Raw genomic sequence first — 25,744 nt, 5'->3', positions numbered from 1 at the left:
TTCGCCTTCCCTATCCGGCGATTTCAGTTGTCTTCCAGAACACAGACTGAGCTGGTCCCTGTTTGCTTCAGATTGTTTTGCTTTTAAAGCCTTTTTTAATGGCCTTGTAAAACCAATGTGATTGCTTTCTCTCTTTTTTTTTCCATCAACTGGTTATTAGACTGAGATTGGGCAGTTAAAAAGAGCGACTGGGAAAACAGAAACTGAGTGAGGGGCCAGTTTTCAGACTGTTTGCTGGACCATGAGAGGAGTGAGCTTGGAAGTAAACCTTGGTCACATGGAGAGGTTCTAATCATGACTCTGCCTGGGTACTTTCTCATCAGTGAGTGACTGCTGGATGTTAGAGGCAAGACCTGCATGAGCAACCCTGCATCCAGACATGGAAATACGCAAGAGAGGACCGAGCAAGCTGGAGCGTTCCTGGGACATCTCTCAATATGATATGTCTGCTGAAAGTTGTGTTGAAGCACGAGGGGGTTTAAGGGTCAGTGAAAGGGAAGACTCTGGGAGAGATTCCCAGAATTGGTACCGTCTGAGCATTCCACCTCTGTGGCCTTGGCAGACTGTTGTCATGGCAGCAGGGTTGGTATTGGCTGTGCTAACTGGGCTGGCTCATGCCTGGTGTGTTTACTCCATACATGAGAACCTTCTGTGGTTCTCTCACCTCAAGGTAAGCTGTGCTCTGCTAATGTCAAGAATCAAATGTTTTGGTCACATGTACATGTCTAGCAGATGTTATGGCTGGTGTAGCGAAATGCTTGTGCTTCTAGCTCCGACAGTCCAAGTAATATCTAACCAGTAATATCTAATAGTTTCACAACATATTCCAAAAAACACGCACATCTAAGTAAGGAATGGATTAAGAAATGTACATATGTCAGAGCAGCACTGGACTAAGATACAGTGGCATAGTATAGAATACAGTATATACATATGAGATGGGTGATGCAGTATTTACACACAATTAAAGTGACTAAGATACTGTAGAATGCAAGATACGGAAACATTATTAAAATGGCTAGTATTTAATTTCCTTAAAGTGGCCAGTGATTCCTAATCTATGTCTATAGGCAGCAGCCTCTGATGTGCTGGAGATGGCTGTTTAACAGTCAGTGGTGTAGTATACAATACAGTATAAACAGTTGAAGTCGGAAGTAAGGTTTCGAGTAGCCTTCCACAAGCTTCCCACAATAAGTTGGGTGAATTTTGGCTGATTTCTCCTGACAGAGCTGGTGTAACTGAGTCAGGTTTGTAAGGCCTTCTTGCTCACACATGCTTTTTCAGTTTTGCCCAAACTTTTTCTATGGGATTGAGGTCAGGGCTTTGTGATGGCCACTCCAATACCCTGACTTTGCTGTCCTTAAGCCATTTTGCCACAACTTTGGAAGTATGCTTGGGGTCATTGTCCATTTGGAAGACCCATTTGCGACCAAGCTTTAACTTCCTGACTGATGTCTTGAGATGTTGCTTCAATATATCCACACAATTTTCCTTCCTCATGAAGCCATCTATTTTGTGAAGTGCACCAGTCCCTCCTGCAGCAGAGCGCACCCCCATAACGATGGTCATTATGGCCAAACATTTCTATTTTTGTTTCATCAGACCCGAGGACATTTCTCCAAAAAGTACGATCTTTGTCCCTGTGTGCAGTTACAAACCGTAGTCTGTTTTTTTTATGGCGGTTTTGGAGCAGTGGCTTCTTCCTTGCTGAGTGGCCTTTCAGGTTATGTTGATATAGGACTCATTTTACTGTGGATATAGATACTTGTGTACCCGTTTCCTCCAGCATCTTCACAAGGTCCTTTGCTGTTGTTCTGGGAATGATTTGCACTTTTCGCACCAAAGTACGTTCATCTCTAGGAGACAGAATGCGTCTCCTTCCTGAGCGGTATGACGGCTGCGTGGTCACATGGTGTTTATACTTGCATACTATTGTTTGTACAGATGAATGTGGTATCTTCAGGTGTTTGGAAATAGCTCCCAAGGGTGAACCAGACTTGTGGAGGTCTACAATTTTTGGGGGCTGATTTCCTTTGATTTCCCCATGATGTCAAGCAAAGAGGCACTGAGTTTGAAGGTAGGCCTTGAAATATATCCACAGGTACACCTCCAATAGGCTAATTGACATCACTCGAGTCAATCAGAAGCTTCTTAAGCCATGACATAATTATCTGGAATTTTCCAAGCTGTTTAAAGGCACAGTCAACTTAGTGTATGTAAATGTCTGTCCCACTGGAATTGTGATACAGTGAAATAATGTCTGAAAACAATTGTTGGAAAAATTACTTGTCTCATGCGCAAAGTAGATGTCCTAACCTACTTTGTGGAATGGTTGAAAAACAAGTTTTAATAACTCCAACCTAAGTGTATGTAAACTTCCGACTTCAACTGTACATATGAGATGGGTGATGCAGTATGTAAACACCGTTTAAAAGTGACTAAGATACCATAGAATAGTTTGCAGCAGGGATGCACGATATATCGGTGAACATATCAGAATCGGCCGATATTAGCTAAAAATGCCAACATCGGCATTGGCCCGATGTCTAGTTTAATGATGTCTAGTTTAATTTTGCGGTACACGTTCAACACAGCATTCCTGACCTAGCCCACAATGTCTGCCTTGTGGATCGAGCAGTCAACAAGTCGAGCAGTCATTTGAAAGAGTAACTCAAAGGCGAAATCCATTAACGCCAAGATAATGGAATTCATTGCCCTTGACAATCAACCGTTCTCTGTCGTGGGCGATGGTGGTTTCGCACCGGTACACACTACCAAGTGTGCTATTTTTCAGATGTTGCCCTACAGGAGTTGCACAGTAATAGTGTCACTGCTATTAGCTCCACGACTGACATTTGGACCAGCGATATCAACCCCATGAACATGCTGAGTCTGACAGCACAATGGATCGTCGAGGATTTCGTACTGAGGAGAGTCGTATTGCATGCTCATGAATGTGCTGGTTGTCATACCGCTGCTGCCATTTCAATGGCATTTGAGAACATGTGTGAAACATGAACACACCAGGTCCATTCGAACAACTGACTGGAGAAATAATCTCCTCAACTGCGCCTGCAGCAGACGTGATGCCCTCTGTCATGGCATTGAAACGCCTGCTCAACAAAACGGCTGACACAGGCTGTGAGTAAGCCATTTGGTGGTATTCTCTCTTTACTGTGTCACCACCCTGCTTTATGCTATGTTACTTCCATGCAGACAAGAAACATGGTTTACGTGAAATGTTACATACACAGTTGAACAAGATGGAAATGGACACAGTGACAGTGCGCACCGAGGAAGAGAGACCGCGGACAGACAGAGCTGAAACTTTACTGTTTGACATGTATGATGAAATCCTGGTTGAGAATGAAACGACTGAAATAATGAACAATGAAACAGCACAGCAAGTAAGTGAAAGTAGTTTTTGATGGTAATGGGGACATATGTAAGTCCCAACAAAATCACTTTTTGGTGTGTGTGTGTGTGTGTGACTGTTTATTTAACTTGGCAAGTCAGTTAAGAACAAATTCTTATTTACAATGACGGCCTACCCCAGCCAAACCCAGACGACGCTGGGCCAATTGTGCACCGGCCTATGTGTCTTCTAATCACGGCCGGGTGTGATATAACCTGGATTCGATCCAGGGATTGTATTGACGCCTCTTGCACTGCGATGCAGTGTCTGTGTGTGTTTTAACTATTTAACTGTACTAGAATGCTTAAAAGGCCGCTAAAATTAAAAATATTGGTTGTCGTATCGTGGTTTTTTTGTCAAGGAAAATATTGGATATCTGTATCGGACAAAAATGTCATATCACTAGTGCATCACTAGTGTGGAGTGCAGTTTACACATATGAGTAATGCTAGATACGGAAACATTATTAAAGTGGCTAGTGATCCATTTCTAAAAATGGCCAATGTCTATAGGCAGCCGCCTCTGATGTGCTAGTGATGGCTGTTTTGCAGTCTGATGGCCTTGAGATGGAAGCTGTTTCTCAGTCTCTCAGTCCCAGCTTTGATGCACCTGTACTGACCTCGCCTTCTGGATGATAGTGGGGTGAACAGGCAGTGGCTCGGGTGGTTGATGTCCTTGATGATCTTTTTGGCCTTCCTATGGCATCGGGTGCTGTAGGTGTCCTGGAGGGCGGGAGGTTTGCCCCCGGTAATGCGTTGGGCAGACCACACCATCCTCTGGAGAGCTTTGCGGTTGTCGGCGGTGCAGTTGCCGTACCAGGCGGTGATACAGCCCGACAGGATGCTCTCAATTGTGCATCTGTAAATATTTTGGGGGTTTTAGGTGTTAAGACAAATTTCTTCAGCCTCCTGAGGTTGAAAAGGTGCTGTTGCTCCTTCTTCACCACACTGTCTGTGTGGGTGGACCATTTCAGTTTGTCAGTGTTGTGTACGCCGAGGAATTTGAAGCTTTCCACCTTCTCCACTGTGGTCCCATCGATGTGGATAGGGGGGTGCTCCCTCTGCTGTTTCCTGAAGTCCACGATCATCTCCTTAGTTTTGTTGACGTTGAGTGAGTAGTTATTTTCCTGGCACCAGACTCCCAGAGCCCTCACCTCTTCCCTGTAGGCTGTCTAATCATTGTTGGTAATTAAGCCTACTACTGTTGTGTCATCTGCAAACTTGATGATTGAGTTGGAGGCGTGCTTGGCCACGTAGTCATGGGTGAACAGGGAGTACAGGAGGGAGCACGAGTGTTGAGGATCAGTGAAGAGATGGTGTTGTTTCCTACCTTCAACACCTGGGGGCGACCCGTCAGGAAGTCCAGGACCCAGTTGCACAGGGCGGGGTTCAGACCCAGGGCCTCTAGCTTGATGATGAGCTTGGAGGGTACTATGGTGTTAAATTCTGAGCTATTGTCAATGATCATCATTCTTACATAGGTATACCTTTTGTCCAGATGGGACATGGCAGTGTGGTGGCGATTGCATTGTCTGTGGATCTATTGGGGCGGTAAGCAAATTGAAGTGGGTCTAGGGTGACAGGTAAGATGGAGGTGATACGATCCTTGACTAGCCTCTCAAAGCACTTCATGATGACATAGGTGAGTGCTATGGGCCGATAGTCATTTAGTTAAATTACCTTTTCTTTCTTAGGTACAGGGACAATGTTGGCCATCTTGAAGCATGTGGGGACAACAGACTGGGATAGGGAGAGATTGAATATAGAGTGGGGCAAAAAAGTAGCGTCATACCCAAGAAGACTCAAGGCTGTAATCGCTGCCAAAGGTGCTTCAACAAAGTACTGAGTAAAGGGTCTGAATACTTATGTAAATGTGATATTTCAGTTTAGAAAATGTATACATTTGCACAAAACAAAATAAGTTTTTGCTTTGTCATTATGGGGTGTAGATTGTTGAGGGGAAAAAAAATATTTAATCCATTTTAGAATAAGGCTGTAACGTAACAAAATGTGGAATAATTCAATGGGTCTGAGTACTTTGAATGCACTGTACCTGTTGTTCATATGGAGAACTCATCTTTGTTTTTTGTCTGGTTTTTATGTTTTGTAAATGTATTTTCATCTCTACTTATATTTCAGGAAGTTGAGCGTGAAATCTCCTTTCGGACAGAATGTGGCCTGTACTACTCGTACTATAAACAGATGTTGAGAGCTCCCTCCATACAGCAAGGTATGGTACAATGACAATCTACTCACAGTAGATATAGGCTAGCCCCCCCTACTCCCACAATCCCCTCAGGTTATTCTACTAGTCATCTCAGGGGAAAGAGCACAGAGGCTACTGAGAATCATAACCTTTTATGGCCACAAGTGCTCTTTCAGAACTCAAGGCCCTGGAAATGAGCCCATTCACTTTTAAAACATTTCCTTCTCTTGTAAACTCTGGACAGTCATCTTTTCGTCCTCATTAAATAAATGTATTTGAATTATGCAAGCATTTGCCAAAAGAGAGGTCCTTAAAAATAGCGAGACAGAGGGCATTGACATACCCCTCGGTCCACTTGTCTGTCTGGTTGTGTCCCTTCATCAGTATGTAATGAGGGAGGTATTTGACCAATGGCTTGTTATGTAACCATGGTAACAAAGCTAGTTAAAAGGGAGACAATGAAGAAAAAACTATGGCATTGTAAGTGACCTGTCATACACCCCATACCTCTCGGGATGGGGTGCTGTTGTATTTATACATGGATATAGCGCAGTCATTTTGCCTGGCTCTAATCAAAGGCCTGGAGCGAAACCTCAGATCTTTTGTTGCTATTTCCGAGGTACTGTTTGCCCATACCAAACGTGATTCAATAACGCTCTAGCCCAGCAGACTGGAAACATCATCACACTTTGTTTACATGATTCCATCTGCCCAAGTTAGCGTGATCTTATCCCGGCATCACAACTCAGCAGAGTTAATATGAGATCAGAGTGATGTGTCACCGTTTTTTTAATATTGTCACGCAAATGTGGAATTAGTATCTCACACCCTATAACTCTGAAGAAGTTAGTCTGTTTAGGTTGAATGAGTGGCTGTATTACTCTATATACTGAAAGTGGACCAGTCACAGAAAGTTTCATGTAAGTGTCCAGTGAAAATCTCACTTTTTAAAAGTTAAAGACCGTTTAAAAAAAAAAAATGTTTTAAAGCTTGCTATTTCCTCATAAAGGATGATGACATCCTCCTGAGGAGGATGAGCTGGCCAATCAGTTGTCTATTCGCGTTAATATTTTTAATGACCGGTTACTCGCCTACACAATAAAGTAGTGAGGAAGAGGAGAAGCTCCGCTGGCTGTTTGTGTCTGGAAGTAATTTAGCCATTCATTGTAGCCATTGGCACTCTGTAGTTGCAATTTTCTCGTGTCAATTAACTTTTTACATTCCTGGATTACTCATTATACCAATAAAGTCAGATTTAATCAACAAATACGATAGTCAGTTTAAAAAAGGTTAAGGGTGTAAGACTGTGTACATATCTGGCTGCGTTGGCAAAATCACTACATATCCCAGCGAGCCAAGCAGGGAGAGGCTGCCCATTGTCACAGTTCCACGACCAGTCAGAAACATCCAGCTAACCCTATGCCAATGATGCCAGTGGATCTCAAAACTGAACTTGGATCCGTGTTAAGTAGCAATGATATCCTTCGCCACCATTGTCTTACAACACGACAGATCGCTCGAACCAGTCAACAAAACCATTAAAAAATAAAAATCTAGTTTCTTTCCAGCAAATTTCTTAGTTACATGATTGTACGTCTAACTAACAAAGAAGTTTTAAAGTTGTGGGTGCAGGATTTATGAAGTTTGGCAATAAGGATGAAAACTAGTAGCGTAGTTCAGCTAGTTTAGCCAGGGAAAACCGGGGCAAACGAGCTCGGGGCAGGATATACTGTAGCTGGGCGCCCATGTGCACTAGGCTAATTCAGGGCACAGATTGTAGTTTTTATGCCATTATATCAGGAAAAAACTTTTGAACAATTCAGAGACTGAAACGAGTCGATACCCAATCCCGAAATCAGCTCTCGCTGCCAATGTAAAACAAGGCTTAAAATGACGTTTGATTGAACCTGAATCTAGAAAATGAATGGTGAAGTCGATTCCGGACACGTTTAGGCTCCTCCTCCTCACCGCTCTGTTCTGTTGTTATTGTTCACCTAAACCAATCCAACACAGAAAAAAACTGCATTTTAACACACATGATTACCAGTTTTTGGAAGGAGAACTATTTCACTTATATTGTAATTAATTATAGGTCATAATTCATAGAAATCTGGAAACATGGGACAGTTACCTTAAGAAATAACCTTATTTCTGTCTGTATGTGATCAGGTCTTTCAGAGCTCATCAATGATAACGCCACTGAATCCAAGAGAACCATCAACCTCCTGCGACGCATGAACATCTATCAGGAGGTGTTTCTAGGTGTTCTCTATAGGATTCTACCCATACAGGTAACACAGAGAGCCCACGTCTACTAACGAGGCATTTCAAATAATAATGGAGATGATTGGTCATTATTTAATGGTGTGTGTGTGTGTGTGTGTTTGTTTCAGGCCTACCTGGAGCCAGTGTATTTCTATATCTACACAGTGTTTTCCCTCCAAGCGGTGTATGTCATAGCCCTGTTCATCACCAGCTGGCTGCTCAGTGGTTCCTGGCTAGCAGGGGCTCTCACTGGAGTCTGGTACATCCTCAACAGGTATACATCTCACCATGCACACCCAACTAATTATTCATTGTAAGGCTAAACGTATTGGCCTGGTCCCAGATCTGTTGGTGCTTTTACTTCATTGTCAAGCTTATGGACTTGGCAAGAGAGCAGAAACAGACTGGCACAGTTTATACAATTTTAGCTACTGGACAAACTTGATGGCCTACTGCAAGCTCTCACAAGTCCAATCCTAAAATTCCCCCTTCGACCTAAGATCTGAATGGACATTTTAAATGGTGGTGGTCTTGAGTGTTCCACGTGTGTGATTGTGTTCCAGAGTGGACACAACGCGGGTGGAGTTCACCATCTCGCTCAGGGAGAACTGGTCCCTGCCCTTCTTCGCCCTCCAGATAGCTGCCATCACTTGCTACCTGAGGCCTCACCTCAAACCCATCCAGCAGGTAGACACTCGCCTAGCAGAGGACACCATCATCTCCTCTGTTCTCTACACGCATACAATTAGACCAGAATAGGAGAATGAAGAGAACATCTGTGGAAATAGACAATGAATCACTATCGAATGAAGTGTCTAATCTTCGAAGTTGTTTTGAGGTCAAGTGGCTGATTTCTAATGGGATCTGTGTTCTTCTGTCCACTCCTTTCCTGTGAGCAGAAGGTGGTGTTGTGGCTGATGTTCCTGGCCACGTTGTGTTTCTGCCTCACCTGGCAGTTTAATCAGTTCATCCTGCTGGTTCAGGCTCTCATCATCTTCACCCTGGACTGTCTGGACCTCATCTCCACAGAACAGGTCTGTAACATCATTCCTCTCTCATCATGCACATTACTATCACAGCATTCAGCCAAACATATGTCGCTTTATTTTGTTCCTAGGCCGAGATTCAATCCGTCACAGATTTAAGGACCTGTGCATGATATTAGAGAGATCACGTTCGCTGTGGATGGCAGCTCAAGCAATCAAGGCTTGAGGGTTAAGAGTTGAGCCGGGATCTGCACATGAAGCTAGGTTCAGGGTTTTGGTTCAAATACAATTTTATTTGTCACATGCGCCAAATACCACAGGCGTAGACTTTTCTGTGAAATGCTTAATTGTGAGGCCTTTCCCTACAGTGCAGAGTAATAGCATATTCAAGGAGTACTGGTACCGAGTCAATGTGCAGGGGTACGAGGTAATTGAGGTAATATGTACATGTAGATAGGGGTCAAAGGGACTAGGTTATCAGGGTAGATCAAAAACCATAGTAGCAGCAGGGTATGTGAAAGTGTGTCTGTCTGTGAATGTGTCGTCAATATGTGTGAGCGTATGTAGTGTGTGTGTGTTGGACTGTCAGTGTACTGTGTGGGTAGAGTCCAGTGTGCAAGCGATTCAGTGATTTGCGGATAGAAGCTGTTCAGGAGCCTTTTGGTCCTAGACAAGGCTCTCCGGTACCGCTTGCCATGCGGTAGCAGAGAAAACAGTCTATGTCTTGGGTGGCTGGAGTCTTTGACAATTTTTGGGGCCTTTCACCGCCTGGCTACAGAGGTCCTGGATGGCACACAGCACAGCCCTAGTGATGTACTGGGCCTGACACACTACCCTCTGTAGCGCGGATGCCAAGCAGTTGCCATACTAGGCGGTGATGCAGCCAGTCGAGATGCTGTCGTGGTGCAGCTGTAGAACTTTTTGAGGATCTGAGGGCCTATGCCAAATCTTTGAGGCTGGAGTTACAGTTGAGATTAGTGTTTGTAGTTTGGGTTGAGGGTTGATGTTTACAGTTGAGCCAGGATGTGGACATGAAGCTACGGTTAGCGTTTTAGTTAGGGTCGAGCCAGGATGTGGACATGAAGCTAAGGTTAGCGTTTTAGTTAGGGTCGAGCCAGGATGTGGACATGAAGCTAAGGTTAGCGTTTTAGTTAGGGTCGAGCCAGGATGTGGACATGAAGCTAAGGTTAGCGTTTTAGTTAGGGTCGAGCCAGGATGTGGACATGAAGCTAAGGTTAGCGTTTTAGTTAGGGTTGAGCCAGGATGTGGACATGAAGCTAAGGTTAGCGTTTTAGTTAGGGTTGAGCCAGGATGTGGACATGAAGCTATGGTTAGCGTTTTAGTTAGGGTCGAGCCAGGATGAGGACTTTGTAGCTCAGTGGGTAAACCAGGGTGCTCGTAACGCCCGGGGTAGTGGGTTCTATTCCCAGGACCACCCATATGTAAAATGTATGCTCATATATGTAAGGCGCTTTGGATAAAAGAGCCTGCTAAATGACATTACCGGTACCTCTCTCCAGGTGACCTGCCTGTACCTAGTCCAGGTAAGCAGCCTGCTCTCCGTGTGGCTGCTGCAGTTCTGTAACTCCATGATCCTAGGCTCTCTGGCTCTCAGCTTCATTGTGGCCGCTCTCTTTGTCAAGCACTTCCAGGTGAGCCCAAGCACATACTGTATGTTCCTCTTAAAACCCCAGGGATTTGACTGGTTTATTTTACAGTCTTTACAGTAAGTGCAACATCTGTGGTCATGATACACTTATATGCTGTTTGTGTTTTTGAAAGCTCTTTGTCTTTTTGCCTTGTGTTCCATGGAGAGAGGGCTGAAGACAGGTGGTCTCACAGCGCGGCTGGGAAAGCTGCTCCTTCACACCGTCCTCGTCCTTGCACTAACATTCACTATTAATTATTTAGCCAAGGTGAGCCCTGAGACTTGTACTACATCCTCCTCCTCCTCTTGTCACCAGGAATTAATAACAAGTCATCTATGTGTGTTATGGGCTGTGGAGAAGCCAGGAGAAAGGCACACAGGAATCGGGAGGACATCGTGAAAACATTTACAGTACCAGTCAAAAGTTTGGACACTTTATTTTTTACTATTTTCTACATTGTAGAATAATAATGAAGACATCAAAACTATGAAACAAAACTAACACATTTGGACTCATGTAGTAACCAAAAAAGTGTTAAACAAAACAAAATATATTTCAGATTCTTCAATGTACAGCTTGACACTCTTTTTTTTTCTCCCCAGTTTCGTGGTATCCAATAGTTTTTTTTAGTAGCTACTATCTTGTCTCATCGCTACAACTCCTGTACGGGCTCGGGAGAGGTTGAAAGTCATGCGTCCTCCGATACACAACCAAACCAAGCCGCACTGCTTCTTAACACAGCGCGAATCCAACCCGGAAGCCAGCTGCACCAATGTGTCAGAGGAAACACCTGGCAACCTTGGTTTGCACGCACTGCGCCCGGCCCGCCACAGGAGTCGCTGGTGCGCGATGAGACAAGGACATCCCTACCTAACCCGGACGGCGTTAGGCCAATTGTGCGTCGCCCCACAGACCTCCCGGTCGCGGCCGGTTACGACAGAGCCTGGGCGCGAACCCAGAGTCTCTGATGGCACAGCTGGCACTGCAGTACAGCACCCTTAACCACTGCGCCACCCGGGAGGGCCAGCTTTACACACTCTTAACAGTCTGTCAACCAGCTTCACCTGGAATTAGTTTCCAACAGTCTTGAAGGACTTCCCACATAGGCTGCTTTTCCTTCACTCTGCGGTCCAACTCGTCCCAAACCATCTCATTTGGGTTGAGGTCAGGTGATTGTGGAGGCCAGGTCATCTGATGCAGCACTCCATCACTCTCCTTCTTGGTAAAATAGCCGTTACACAGCCTGGAGGTGTGTTGGGTCATTGTCCTGTTGAAAAATAAATGATAGTCCCACTAAGCACAAAACAGATGGGATGGCGTATCACTGCAGAATGCTGTGGGAGCCATACTGGTTAAGTCACTGACAGTGTCACCATCAAAGCACCACCACACTGTCACACCTCCTCCTCCATGCTTCACAGTGGGAACCACACATGCGGAGATCATCCATTCCCCTGCTCTGCGTCTCGCAAAGAAACGGCGGTTGGAACCAAAAATCTCACATTTGGATACATCAGACCAAGGACAGATTTCCACTGGTCTAATGTCCATTGCTCGTGTTTCTTGGTCCAAGCAAGTCTCTTCTTCTTATTGGTGTCCTTTAGCAGTGGTTTCTTTGCAGCAATTTGACCATGAAGGCCTGATTCACACAGTCTCCTCTGAACAGTTGATATTGAGATGTGTCTGTTACTTATTTGAGCTGCAATTTCTGGTAACTCTAATGAACTTATCTTCTGCAGAAGAGGTAGGGTGGCGGTCCTAATGAGAGCCAGTTCCGTCATATTGCTTGATGGTGTTTGCAACTGCACTTGAAGAAACTTTCAAAGTTCTTGAAATGTTCCATATTGACTAACCTTCATGTCTTCAAGTAATGATGGATTGTTGTTTCTCTTTGCTTTTTTGAGATGTTCTTGCCATATTATGGACTTGGTCTTTTACCAAATAGGGCTATCTTCTGTATACCACCCCTACCTTGTCACAACACAATTGATTGTCTCAAACGCATTAAGAAGGAAAGAAATTCCCCAAATTACCAAGGCACATCTGTTAATTTAAATGCATTCCAGGTGCATCTGGAAAATAATCGTGGCCTTTTAAGCATTCTAGGACAGTTAAATAGTTAACACACACACATGGACACAGCGGTCTAAGGCACTGCATCTCATTGCAAGAGGCATCACTACAGTCCCTGGTCCGAATCCAGGCTGTATCACATCCGGCCGTTATTGGGAGTCCCATAGGGCGGTGCACAATTGGCCCAGCGTCGTCCGGGTTTGGCCGGGGTAGGCGGTCATTGTAAATAAGAATTTGTTCGTTAATCATTAGGGGGCGCTATTAACATTTTTGGATGAAAAACGTTCCTGTTTTAAACAAGATATTTTGTCACGAAAAGATGCTCGACTATGCATATAATTGACAGCTTTGGATAGAAAACACTCTGACATTTCCAAAACTGCAAAGATATTGTCTGTGAGTGCCACAGAACTGATGTTACAGGCGAAACCCAGATAAAAATCCAACCAGGAAGTGCCGCATTTTTTAAAACCGCCTCATGCCAATGATTCCTTATATGGCTTTGAATGAGCTACGAATGAGCTTACGTTTTCCACGTATTCCCCAAGGTGTCTACAGCATTGTGACGTCTTTTTACGCATTTCCATTGAAGAATAGCCGTAAGGGACCATATATAGCAAGTGGTCACATGGTGTCTCCCGCAAAAAATATTGCGTAAAATACTGAGGTAGCCATTTTTCCAATCGCTTCTTATGAGAAACCAATTGCCTCGACGGATATATTATCGAATACATATGTTAAAAATTCCTTGAGGATGGATCCTAAACAACGTTTTCCGTGTTTCTGTCGATATTATGGAGCAAATTTTGAAAAAAGTTCGGCGTTGTAGTGGTAGCATTTTCCGGTCGATTTCTCAGCCAAGCATGATGAACAAACGGGAGCTATTTCGCCTACAAAGATAATATTTTTGGAAAAAAGGAACATTTGCTATCTAACTGGGAGTCTCCTGAGCATCTGAAAGCATCTGAAGTTCTTCAAAGGTAAATGATTTAATTTGGTTGCTTTTCTTATTTTCGTGAAAATGTTGCCTGCTGCCAGCAGAGCCTAGCATAGCATTATGCCATGATAAACTTACACAAATGCTTGTCTAGCGTTGGCTGTAACGCGAGATGACAGTGTTGTTAACAAACGGCTAAGCTTGTGTTTGAATATATTTAATTCATTTCATTTGCGATTTTCATGAATAGGAAAAGTTTCTAGGGGTATTTATGTCCGCTGCGTTATGCTAATTCGTTTGAGGCTATGATTACGATCCCGGATCCGGGATTGCTCGTCACAAGAGGACTTGCCTAGTTAAATAAAGGTTACACACACACCACACTGACCAAAAAGTTGTTTTTGTTGGCATTTACGTATGTCCCCATTACCAGTCAAAACCTACAGTATTTGGCTGCGACCGGGAGGCCCAGGGATATCCTTGTCTCATGGCGCCCTAGCGACTCCTGTGGCGGGCAAGGCGCAGTGCATGCTGACTAGGTCACCAAGTGTACGGTGTTTCCTTCGACACGTTGGTGCGGCTGGCTTCCGGGTTGGATGGGCATTGTGTCAAGAAGCAGTGCGGCTTGGTTGGGTTGTGTTTCGGAGGACGCATGGCCCTCGACCTTCGTACTCTTCCGAGTCCGAATGGGAGTTGCAGCGCTGAGACAAGACTGTAACTAATACCAATTGGATACCACGAAATTACCATGAAAACTACAGTATTTCTTTCACTTACTTTTTGTGCTTTTTTTGTTGTTCATTTGTTTAGTCGTTGCATTCTCAACCAGGATTTCATCATACATGTCAAGCAGTGACGTTTCAATTCTGTCTGTCCGTGGCCTCTCTCCCTCAGTGTGCACTGTCACAGTGTCCGTTTCCATCTTGTTCAACGGTGTATGTAACATTTCACGTAAACCCTGTTTCTTGTCTGCATGGAAGTAACATAGCATAAAGCAGGGTGGTGACACAGTAAAGAGAGAATACCACCAAATGGCTTACTCACAGCCTGTGTCAGCCGTTTTGTTGAGCAGGCGTTTCAATGCCATGACAGAGGGCATCACGTCTGCTGCAGGCGCAGTTGAGGAGCTTATTTCTCCAGTCAGTTGTTCGAATGGACCTGGTGTGTTCATGTTTCACACATGTTCTCAAATGCTATTGAAATGGCAGCAGCGGTATGACAACCAGCACATTCATGAGCATGCAATACGACTCTCCTCAGTACGAAATCCTCGACAACCCACTGTGCTGTCAGACTCCGCATGCTCATGTGGCTGATATCGCTGGTCCAAATGTCAGTCGTGAAGCTAATAGCAGTGACGCTGTTACTGTGTAACTTCGGTAGGGCAACATCTAAAAAATAGCGCACTTTGTTAACGTTAGTGTGGAAGCCAACTTCACCCACGACGGAGAACGGTTGATTGTCAAGGGCAATGAATTCTGTTATCTTGGCGTTAATGGATTTCGCCTTTGAGTTGTCTCTCTGAAATGTTGTTACTCTTTCAAATGACTGCTCGACTTGTTGTTAGGGATGCTGTGTTGCAAGTGTAGCGCAAAATTTTACGTGGCGTCGTTATGTCATGTACCTACGTTATATAGGTATGCACGTCAGCTTTGACATCGGCGTTGGAATAGACATTGGGCCGACGTTGGCATTTTTAGCTAATATCGTCCGATTCCGATACATCTTCACTGGTATATCGTGCATCCCTGCTGTTTCTTTTTCGTGGTTTTGATGTCGTCACTGTTATTCTACAATGTAGAAAATAGTAAAAAAACAAAGAAAAACCCTTGAATGAGAAGGTGTGTTCAAACTTTTGACTGGGTACTGTATTTCCAGCTGTTTCAAAATGCAGCATGTAACTGAAACCTACATGGGAATAACTATGTGTCTGTCATGTACATTACGTTAACTTGCATCTAAGGAATGTTTTTAAAAAATTTTTTTATTTAATGTCTGGCTGTTTCATGTTGACTCAGACATGCATAACCTGACCTTTTTATCTATTTTCCTTGTGTGTCTTCATGTTTGTACAGCAAGCGTTGCAGCTCCGATCTGACGAACACATCTTTAAATTCATCAGGTCCAAATTTGGCTTGGGGCCTACCAGGTAGAATGCACTGACTTCTTTCATCAGGTTTAAGTGATTCACTAATTGACACTTACCCAGTGTAGAATCCTGAGATGATAAAACCTCTTTCATTGATCGCATATTAAATATTATTTATACACGCGGAGGAAATGTGCTGTGGTATTTCAGATTAAGTATCCAGCAAACTGAGGGAATCAACTGCTATGTCAATTCTCAAAGGCACAGTGTAATAAGAGCTTGCCAACATATCTCTCTCTCTCTTTCTGTGTCTCTCTCTCTCTCTTTCTGTCTCTCTTTCTGTCTGTCTCTCTCTCCCTTTCTGTCTCTGTGTGTCTCTCTCTCTTTCCCTGTCTCTCTCTCTCTCTGTGTGTCTTTCTGTCTCTCTCAGAGATTTCGATGCCAGTCTTTACCTGTGTGAGGAAGCCTTTGGGCTGCTTCCCTTGGACACGTTTGACCGCTTGGCTGGCACTCTGCTGGCATACCCTTACCTTGTCACCCTGATTGTGCTCCTGGTGATGCTGGCGCTGTTAACACTGGCCAACCTCTGGTAAGGTGGATTTCCTTCTGTAGCTGTGGACTGAGAATGACGTTCGGACACAGCCCACAAATGGGTTGAGTCATGACCCGGACAGAACGGGTCCCTGGCTTCCAAGCGCTCTCAGCCTTAATCCCATGTGGCTATTGCAATACTTATCCACATTTTGTTGTGTTGTCATTCATTTTCTTCATTCTGTTTCCTTAAATTCCTTCACCATCTGTCATGCTGAGGCCTGTCTTATCTGGCAAAAAACAACAACAACTGAGATAGAGTAGAGTTCAAGAGGTTGCTTGTTGGTAACCCCACACATCTATCACATAATAATTATTTTTAATTAGTCATTCATTATTTCTTCTTCTTAATAATTTAGTAAAGAGGCTCTCCTTTTTGTATTTGTATATGCTTTATTTGGACAGTTTCGCAACTGACGGGGAGGTAGATGAGGAGGAGACACCGTAGGAGTCTTTGCACATATAACTTTGATTTAGCCGCTCGAATGCCACTTCTGTCAGTTTGGTTATTCTCTAGCTGTGTGGAAACCTACTACAACATATTGATAGTAGTGGTTGGCAGGCAGCATCACAACAATCCTCTTGAGTCCTCTCCCTAAGTCCCTGTAAATATCTGAGCATGTCACGTCTCACTGTGTGGTTCCTTCTCTGTTTGACGTGAGCGAGAGAATCCTGCTCCTATCCTTTTTGTTTTGTCCTGTTCTCATTCCAGTTATCAGAACCCAGTCTGGACACCCAGGCACTCAACCCTCCCACAAGCTAATCATTACAGGCTCATTTCAAATACACCAGTTAACCTTTCGGAGGAGAGCGAAAGACAAAACGGAATAATCTGCTTAATGTCTCTCTCGCTTTTTTTTATGTATTATGCATCTATGTTTTACCTATTCTCAGTGATTCTTCAGCGGTCGGGCGGCCACCGAAAGGCCGGTTCGAGGAGCGGCCGATCTGTATGCGGGCAGATGTCGCCTACAATCTGTTACACACCGTCTTCTTCGGCCTCCTGGCGCTCAGCACCATGAGGTGAGCTCCGCTGCTTGTTCAAGAGGATATCTCTCCGGACATGTCTGGAATTTTGCTGAATGACCAACATCTACTTTATCTCTCTCTCTCTCTCTCTCCTTCTTATTCTTTCTGTTTAATCTACCCATCTGTCCTTCGTCTGAGTGGGCCTGCCCCTGTTCACTTGACCCCCCCCTCCATTTCTCTCTCTCTCTCCAAACCCTCTCTCTCCTTATCTTGCCAAACGTTTTGATCAACACGCCATTTCCAATTTGTGATGTATATTTTGCTGCCTCATAATATAAGGAGAACGCTGCTGATAATTTCCTCATAGCGCCAAGTACGTTTTGCAAAGGTAAGAAGAAAAAAAAGTTGAAATAAGGTTGTTCTGATCTTTTAAATACACTGTTGTTCTCCTCTCTCCAGAATGAAATATCTGTGGACTGGCCATATGTGTGCCTTTGCTGCCTATGGCGTGTGTGGCAAGGAGCTGTGGTCCCTCTGCCTAAACACGATCCACTGTAACACTAAAACAAAGGTAAAGGCAACAGCTCAGATCCCTAAGGTTTCTTTTAACAGAAGAGTGAGCACAGTACCTGTTAGCAGGTTCTGCATTCCACCATGAGATGGCCCAGCCCTACACTGAGGCAATAGGAACACATTGAATTTGTAAGTCGCTCTGGATAAGAGCGTCTGCTAAATGACTTAAATGTAATGTAAATGAAATGGTAGCTTGCTTGTACTGTGCTGAACAGTTACAACCTTATCCAGTAGGTGGCAATATGGTAACAACCGATTTACACCAAGATGTCTGTATAGAGAAACAAAATGTCACAACAGATTGTAATGTTCATCCTGGTTATTCTTTTTCTCTCTCATTTTGCAGCTGAGGCTGATCAGGTACACGGTTCCACTTGCCATTCTGGGATTTCTATGTTACAAGGTGAGACATTTGTCTTGCTATTTCATCACAATTTGCAGTACAATATTTTCTCACCCACAGAGATTGCAGTAAATGTGAACTGATATGGAGTTAAAAATGGAAGCGGCTACCGGCTGGTGCCTCTCTCCTCCTCTCCTCACTCTATCAACAGTACAGATGAATTGGCAGTCATTGGGATGTGTGAATGGGATGTGTGAGTTATATGAAAGTGATTATTGTGAGCTGATGTGTTTCTGTGGAGTTTGGTTATTTAAAGGTCTTTTTCCTTTGTGCTGTTTCTCTGTAGTTCTGGCCCAAACTGATGACGGAAGTATCAGAACTGAGAGAATTCTACGACCCTGACACCGTTGAGCTGATGACCTGGATTAGGTACAAATCCGATGTATTTCTGCTTTAATCTGCGCACATACGGACACATGCAGTTGAAGTCGGAAGTTTACATACACTTAGGTTTGGAGTCATTAAAACTTGTTTTTCAACCACTCCACAAATGTCTTTTTAACAAACTATAGTTTTGGCAAGTCGGTTAAGACATCTACTTTGTGCAGGACACAAGTCATTTTTCCAACAATTGTTTACAGACAGAGTATTTGACTTATAATTCACTGTATCACAATTCCAGTGGGTCAGAAGTTTACATGCACTAAGTTGACTGTGCCTTTAAACAGCTTGGAAAATTCCAGAAAATTGTCATGGCTTTAGAATCTTCTGATAGGCTAATTGACATCATTTGAGTCAGTTGGAGGTTTACCTGCGGATGTATTTCAAGGCATACCTTCAAACTCAGTGCCTCTTTGCTTGACATCATGGGAAAATCTAAAGAAATCAGGCAAGACCTCAGAAAATTGTTTGTAGACCTCCACAAGTCTGGTTCATCCTTGGGAGCAATTTCCAAACGCCTGAAGGTACCACGCTCATCTGTACAAATATTAGTACACAAGTATAAACACCATTGGACCATGCAGCCGCTCAGTATGGAGACGCGTTCTGTCTCCTAGAGATGAACGTACTTTGGTGCGAAAAGTGTAAATCAATCCCAGAACAACAGCAAAGGACATTGTGAAGATGCTGGAGGAAACGGGTACACAATTATCTATATCCACAGTAAAATGAGTCCCATATCGACATAACCTGAAAGGCCTCTTAGCAAGGAAGAAACCACCATAAAAGCCAGATTACGGTTTGCAACTGCACATGGGGACAAAGATTGTACTTTTTGGAGAAATGTCCTCTGGTCTGATGAAACAAAAATATAACTTTTTGGCCATAATGACCATCGTTATGTTTGGAGGAAAAGGTGGGAGCCTTGCAAGCCGAAGGTCACCATCCCAACCATAAAGCACGGGGGTGGCAGCATCATGTTGTGGGGGTGCTTTGCTGCAGGAGGGACTGGTGCACTTCACAAAATAGATGGCATCACGAGGGAGGAAACTATGTGGATATATTGAAGCAACATCTCAAGACATCAGTCAGAAGTTAAAGCTTGGTTGCAAATGGGTCTTCCAAATGGACATTGACCCCAAGCATACTTCCAAAGTTGTGGCAAAATGGCTTAAGGACATAAAGTCCAGGTATTGGAGTGGCCATCACAAAGCCCTGACCTCAATCCTTGTTGACAGAACTGAAAAAGCGTGTGCGAGCAAGAAGGCCTACAAACCTGACTCACTCACACCAGCTCTGTCAGGAGGAATGGGCCAAAATTCACCCAACTTATTGTGTGAAGCTTATGGAAAGCTACCCGAAACGTTTGAACGAAGTTAAACAATTTAAAGGCAATGCTACCAAATACTAATTGAGTGTATGTAAACTTCTGACCCACTGGGAATGTGATGAAAGAAATAAAAGCTGAAATAAATCATTCTCTCTACTATTATTCTGACATTTCACATTCTTAAAATAAAGTGGTGATCCTAACTGACCTAAGACAGGGAATTGTTACGAGGATTAAATGTCAGGAATTGTGAAAAACTGAGTTTAAATGTATTTGGCTGAGGTGTATGTAAACCTCCGACTTCAACTGTAGATGCACACGTGTGTGGATGTCAAACAAACGCAAATCAGGTTAGCTTTGTTCCACAGATCACATTCCACCGTCGTTGCCTGTGACTGCATGTGTTTATGTGAAATGTAGATTTGGTGAGCTTGTGGCGCATGAATAAGACATGGAGGTCTGGCGAGGACCCAGCTGTTGGCAGTGGTTCAGCCCGTGGCCCAGGCCCCTGTGGAAGGGGTTTTTATCAAGCCAATCAGTCCTGATGTGATCGGAGATGGATGTGAATTTGGCGTGGCTCCTTGGCTCTGAGAGAGTGACTGGGGAGGACCGACCTTAAAAAGACTCACTCTGTGAACTGACACAGGTTCTCTTCCTCCAGAGAAAATCCAATTTGCTCGGCGGATTAGCGTGTAGCGTTACCTTCACTGGTGCTGGCGCATTAAGCCTCTTGCCATGCGCTAATTACATTTAAGATGAAAGAGTTAAGCGGGGATCGTGTTTCATGAGACTCGGGCAGAGCAAAGCTGCTCTTGTTTGTACATTATCACAAATTCAGAGCGAATGTGAACAAAAAAAACATAGGAACATATATTTCTGTCTCATTCACAGTGTTTACATGAAGTACTCATTGATTTGTTACGGTAATCTTGCCGGGGAACGTACTGGAACATACCTTCTATCCATGGGCACTTTTTTAAATAGTTACATTGTAGTAAATCTGAAGAATTCGGGAGATTTAAACAGTGCAACAGAGATGTTAAGGAGAGAAGAAGAAGACTTGTTTGCTGACTGTTTCTTTTTCAGTTAAAGCGGAGTCTGTAAGTCTGTGAGTCCCCTCCAGCTTCCTCCTGCTAACTGCACATTCAGAAGTCAGTGGTAGCTCGCCATTGTGTACGAAAATGCTTGATAATTTCTCTCTTGACTGTGCCGGCTCCACTCGTGATGGTGCCCTTTTAAGTTGTGCTGGTGTCTTGTCATTCCTGTCTTTTGACAGCATTGTGAGGCACCGTCATCACAGACACCCTTATCATTTAAGCGTTGGCTGCTATGCAATTAATTTCCCCTCTTTTGTTCGGTGGTTAATGTTGTCACGCCATCCCCTTTGATTCTGGAAAGCTGAGTTATTTCAGAATGTTGCCTTGTTTTTGAATAATGAAGACAAATGAAGCTTTTGTTTTCCCAGGGAAACTTCTGTCGCTGTAAGAGCGGCTGTTCACGACTGGAACAATGAGGACGTTTTCGCGCTGTAAACTGTGTATTTCTTCATGTTTCTGATACGCTCATATCCTCCACTTTCACTCCTTGCTAATTGTCGTTCTGTCAGCTTGATTTTTTATTTCTCTTCCTTATAATTTGTCGAAATTTGAAGTTTTCCCCTTGTTATACATAGTCTCCAGAGGATCTCAGTAGCAGTAAGTAAAACTCTTGTCTGTCCTCGTATGAACCACAGTTATTCCCCCCCTCAGGATAATATCAATGGAAAGCTGGTGACTTCGCCCACTGTGAAATTGCATTATAATAACATTTTTGCCAACCCTCCCTCTCTCAACCGTTCAGTCAGTCACTCAATCATCATCACCCTCCGCTCAGTCTGTGGACTCTGTGAATTGGCCACTATAGTGGCTTGTTGGTGTAACAGCCGATTATCTGTGGCGGTCCGTCTCTTCTAGCTGGGAGCAGAGCAGATCGGCCAGTCAGATAGGATGAGCGGAGCAGTAGGATCTTAGGATGGACGTGACAGGCCCATCTCTGTTTCGATCTCCGTCTCTGCCGTACCTGAGCTCCCTACAAATCTCAGCCGTTAGCATCTCAGAGCTGTTAGCATCCCCCTCCCTCCCATGGGGCGGCAGGGTAGCCTAGTGGTTAGAGCGTTGGACTAGTAACCGGAAGGTTGCAAGTTCAAACCCCCGAGCTGACAAGGTACAAATCTGTCGTTCTGCCCCTGAACAGGCAGTTAACCCGCTGTTCCTAGGCCGTCATTGAAAATAAGAATTTGTTCTTAACTGACTTGCCTGGTTAAATAAAGGTAAAAATAAAATACCTGCCTCTATTGGACTCATGCTGTGTAGACATTTTAGTAGGCTGTCCTCCTCCTTTACTCTCTGATTCGTAGGCACTGAAACTTTCCACCCATCTGCTCTCTTTCTCTCTCTGCCGGCAGCGCTACCACTTTAAAGTCTGCATCAACAGGTGTACAATGGTGTTAATTTACTGCATGACATAGTCCCACCTCTGCATGTAGCATAACTAACACACAGGCACATTCATGCATACCAATTTCACGCTTAATCACCATCCGTGTCCGTCTTCTCCAGCTATTAACAGCATTAATACATTTTTATAATGTCACCGGGGCGGCGGGCGTTTAGATAGCAGAATATAAATCTGAAATGAAATAGAAATCAGCTGAGGTCTGAGGAATCCCACTTGAATATGCAGTAATTAAACACAAACTCCCACAGAGAGGAAGGAAGTGACCCGGAAGCGCAGGTCAGAGGTCAGCCCCATCACACACAGCCCAGGGTGGTTGGCGATTAGCCCCACAAGCTGCTAATGTTCCTAACGGGGGCGTCCTATCTCTCCCCCCAGAGCCCAGAGGGAGCCAGCGGTCTCAACCTATCCCCCCTTTTCTGTGATGTGGATTTTAATGGCAAATCAACATGAGGTTTGGGGGAGGAATAGAGGAGCTAATAGCTGCTGTGAAAGAGGCTCTGCTGTGATCTCTTACAGAGTTAGTGAGCGATTTGATTTCCTTTTCTAATATAGATAACACAATGACTCCTCCACCAGGGAATAGTAAATTAAACTGAAATCATTTAATTCTATGTGTGTGTGTGTTTGAGCAAACTACCCTTTTCTTATGCTCTTTTGTGCTGTTCTCGACTGCCTAATTGATTTGTGAAATACCTGAAAAACAGCTCCACAGGTGGTTCTCAACCAACTATGCGCACACTGTGCTGCTTATTTCTGCCTGAAATTACCTGATATCTCAGTTATTACCAACAATTACCACCAACATATTTATTACTGGAAATGGTTGCTATGAGTGGAAACGCACTCTCTCCCCACACGAGTGTATCCGTGCTATCAGACTTGCCCGGTTGAGGGAGAGTGTATACAGACCAGACTGTAAACATAATGATTGTTCCGTCTTCTGTGTTGTGGCTCGTGATTATTTATTTTTTTAAACGCCCCCTGAGTTGTGTAGCTGGTCAGAGGGAGTCTCAGGCATGTATCGGTGTAGGATGAGTCACTGTGTCGATGAGCGGAGATCAGTGTTATGAGACCGAGCAGGCCCAAGGTTGGGCTGCGGCAGTAACAAGGCTCTACTTAAGAGTCAGCCTCTCTAGGCTGTACTCATATAACACATTTCACACCGGGCTTTGTCCTTCCTGTGAGTCCTCACCCACCACCTCCTCTAGAACACCTTGAGAAAGATTCCTTGGTCGAAAGAAAGATAAACATGGTTTATTTTTTCCTGATAACTATTTGATGTTCCCAGCAGCCTTTAGTAGGCTGCCCCTTTCGCTAGCCTTTCAGTCTCTCCTTGAAGTTGTTCAAGTATTTGTTCTTAAAATAAAATGAAAAGTGAAAGTCTTAATATGTCTGCGAAGGTTATCGTCAAAAGAACTTGATGGCGTCGAGTAAAGGACACCTGCAGTGTGCAAGTACAGATGTCCGTGTGGTAACTCGCCTGCTGTTGAGTCACGAGGAAGCCAACAAAAATAACGCCGCCTTGTTAAATACACAAATACACCGTGTTCTACAGCGTGTTCACGTCTTCTACCTCTGTGTGGCATACAGCAGTATCAACGCCGGTCTCCCAAGAAAAACACTTCTTCGACCTTGTCTTCCAGCTCAAAGACCCCCAAGAAGGCAGTGTTTGCTGGGAGCATGCAGCTGCTGGCTGGGATCAAACTGTGCACAGGGAGAGTCCTGACTAACCACCCACACTATGAAGACCGAGCCCTGAGAGAGAGGACCAGACAGGTAAAACCAATCCTTTATCCTTATCCTACTTCTATACTTAATTAGTTCATTTTACATTTGAACACAAGGCCTGACCTGAGAGGGAGAGTAATATGGAGGACACGTGTAAATATGTGTTGACCAGGGTTGGCGGTCAATTCCATTTTAAATTCAGGCCAACCAGGGAATTAAACTGTCCACTTGGAAAAGAAAGGGCCGTGTTCCAGTCATCTCCAGAAATGGAATGGAATTAAGAAGGCATGACCTCACCTGGGTGGTGATTCTATCAAGGAGAGGACACCACTTCTGTGTACCTGTGCTGTGATATTAGCATGGAGGGGACGTCAACCGCGGCCGGGGGAATGGAGTCACATAAGCCTCAACATGAGTGTGCTGTCAGTCACTTTTTATATTTCCTGTCTGGCTTTCCCCTCAGTTTTACAGAAGCGCGTGACTTTATCAGCCAGACGACGCCGTGTTTTCATCTCACCCAGGGATGGCAAGTAGCGTTTGTCAGATGCAGAGATTAATCGTGGTGGTGTGAACCGTCTCTAAAGCTCGTTAGACAGTGCAGCACGTGGGGCTAGGTGAGGGGGAGGCGGCCAGACAGGCAGAGAGGGGACGGTGCAGGGCTGCTGGATGGTTGGGTACAGAGCGTTCTGCCACTCTCCGGGTGGCGCTCTACAGCGTGTGGTGCTGTGCCGTGCGGCGGTGTGGGGCTCACGGAGCTCTTTCAGGCAGAGTTCTGACTAATGAAGCTCTGCAGCTGTGGGAGGGAGAGGGAGGGTGGCTCCTCAGGTTGGGGGCTCTGGCTCTGCCTGGGGGACGTGAGCAGAATGTTCCCTCCACACCACCCTGCTGCGTGTCTGTCTGCCAGTCAGCGCCACAGAGGCGTCAGCCCCCAGCATCAGCACGGCCCGCTGTTAACACTCATCGCAAAGTCTCTCATAGCCCTCTATCAATAAGTCATGCCTGTCTGTGTGTTTGTGTGTGTGTGTGTGTGTCTGTCTGAGCCCTGTGTTGTGTTGTCCTCCATGTTTACGTGTGTGTGTGTGTGTTTTCTCTCCTCCTGGTCGTTTCAGGTGTATCAGATCTACGCCCGGCAATCTCCGGAGGAGGTCCACAGGATCCTGCGCGCGGCGGGGGCTGATTTCGTGGTGATGGAGGACAGCGTCTGCTACGAGAGGAGGCATGGCCGGGGCTGCAGGCTCCGAGACCTGCTGGACCTGGCCAACGGACACGTAGGTGTCGTTTCTGTTCTGTAACGGCAGGGGTTGGGATTCTGCGATGCCCGCTCGTTCAGTGTTTTGATGTGTACATGTTTGTTTAAACAGGAGGCAGATTATTTGGTTAAAATATATTTTTTTTTGAGAGAGTCGATAGGAGGAATATTGATTGGACTGCTTCATTATGAGAGAAAGGGAATGACGGATAGATTCTTTGGGTGTTTGTGAGATTGGGATGGGGAGGGTTGTTTGGTGTGTGTGTGTGTGTGTGTGTGTGTGTGTGTGCGTGCGTGCGTGTGCGTTGCATGTGTGTGTTTTGCATGTGCTCCCTATAAATCACATGTCTGTCAGCCTCTGTCACTCATAGACACTTCAAAGTATGATTGCTTTGAAAGGGCTCA

General features: G+C 44.7%; 1 protein-coding gene across 1 annotated transcript in view; it reads left to right on the top strand.

Moving 5' to 3' along the window:
* Positions 1 to 25,744, top strand: part of LOC115112108 (protein C-mannosyl-transferase DPY19L3-like) — a 39,345-nt gene that overhangs the window by 6,858 nt on the left and 6,743 nt on the right. Inside the window, exons 4-18 of the mRNA XM_029638910.2 lie at positions 5,554 to 5,644; positions 7,790 to 7,911; positions 8,014 to 8,159; positions 8,449 to 8,572; positions 8,785 to 8,919; positions 10,392 to 10,523; positions 10,686 to 10,787; positions 15,606 to 15,679; positions 16,050 to 16,208; positions 17,105 to 17,233; positions 17,639 to 17,750; positions 18,099 to 18,155; positions 18,442 to 18,524; positions 24,006 to 24,138; positions 25,200 to 25,358. Coding sequence (XP_029494770.1) covers positions 5,554 to 5,644; positions 7,790 to 7,911; positions 8,014 to 8,159; positions 8,449 to 8,572; positions 8,785 to 8,919; positions 10,392 to 10,523; positions 10,686 to 10,787; positions 15,606 to 15,679; positions 16,050 to 16,208; positions 17,105 to 17,233; positions 17,639 to 17,750; positions 18,099 to 18,155; positions 18,442 to 18,524; positions 24,006 to 24,138; positions 25,200 to 25,358 — 1,758 coding nt within the window. The remainder of the gene's footprint in view (positions 1 to 5,553; positions 5,645 to 7,789; positions 7,912 to 8,013; positions 8,160 to 8,448; positions 8,573 to 8,784; positions 8,920 to 10,391; positions 10,524 to 10,685; positions 10,788 to 15,605; positions 15,680 to 16,049; positions 16,209 to 17,104; positions 17,234 to 17,638; positions 17,751 to 18,098; positions 18,156 to 18,441; positions 18,525 to 24,005; positions 24,139 to 25,199; positions 25,359 to 25,744) is intronic.

This window comes from Oncorhynchus nerka, linkage group LG27 (genome assembly GCF_034236695.1).
Source record: "Oncorhynchus nerka isolate Pitt River linkage group LG27, Oner_Uvic_2.0, whole genome shotgun sequence".
NCBI classification, from domain to species: Eukaryota; Metazoa; Chordata; class Actinopteri; order Salmoniformes; family Salmonidae; genus Oncorhynchus; species Oncorhynchus nerka.
Note: the sequence above shows the minus strand (reverse complement) of the source record. Positions and strands in the feature narration are given on the sequence as shown.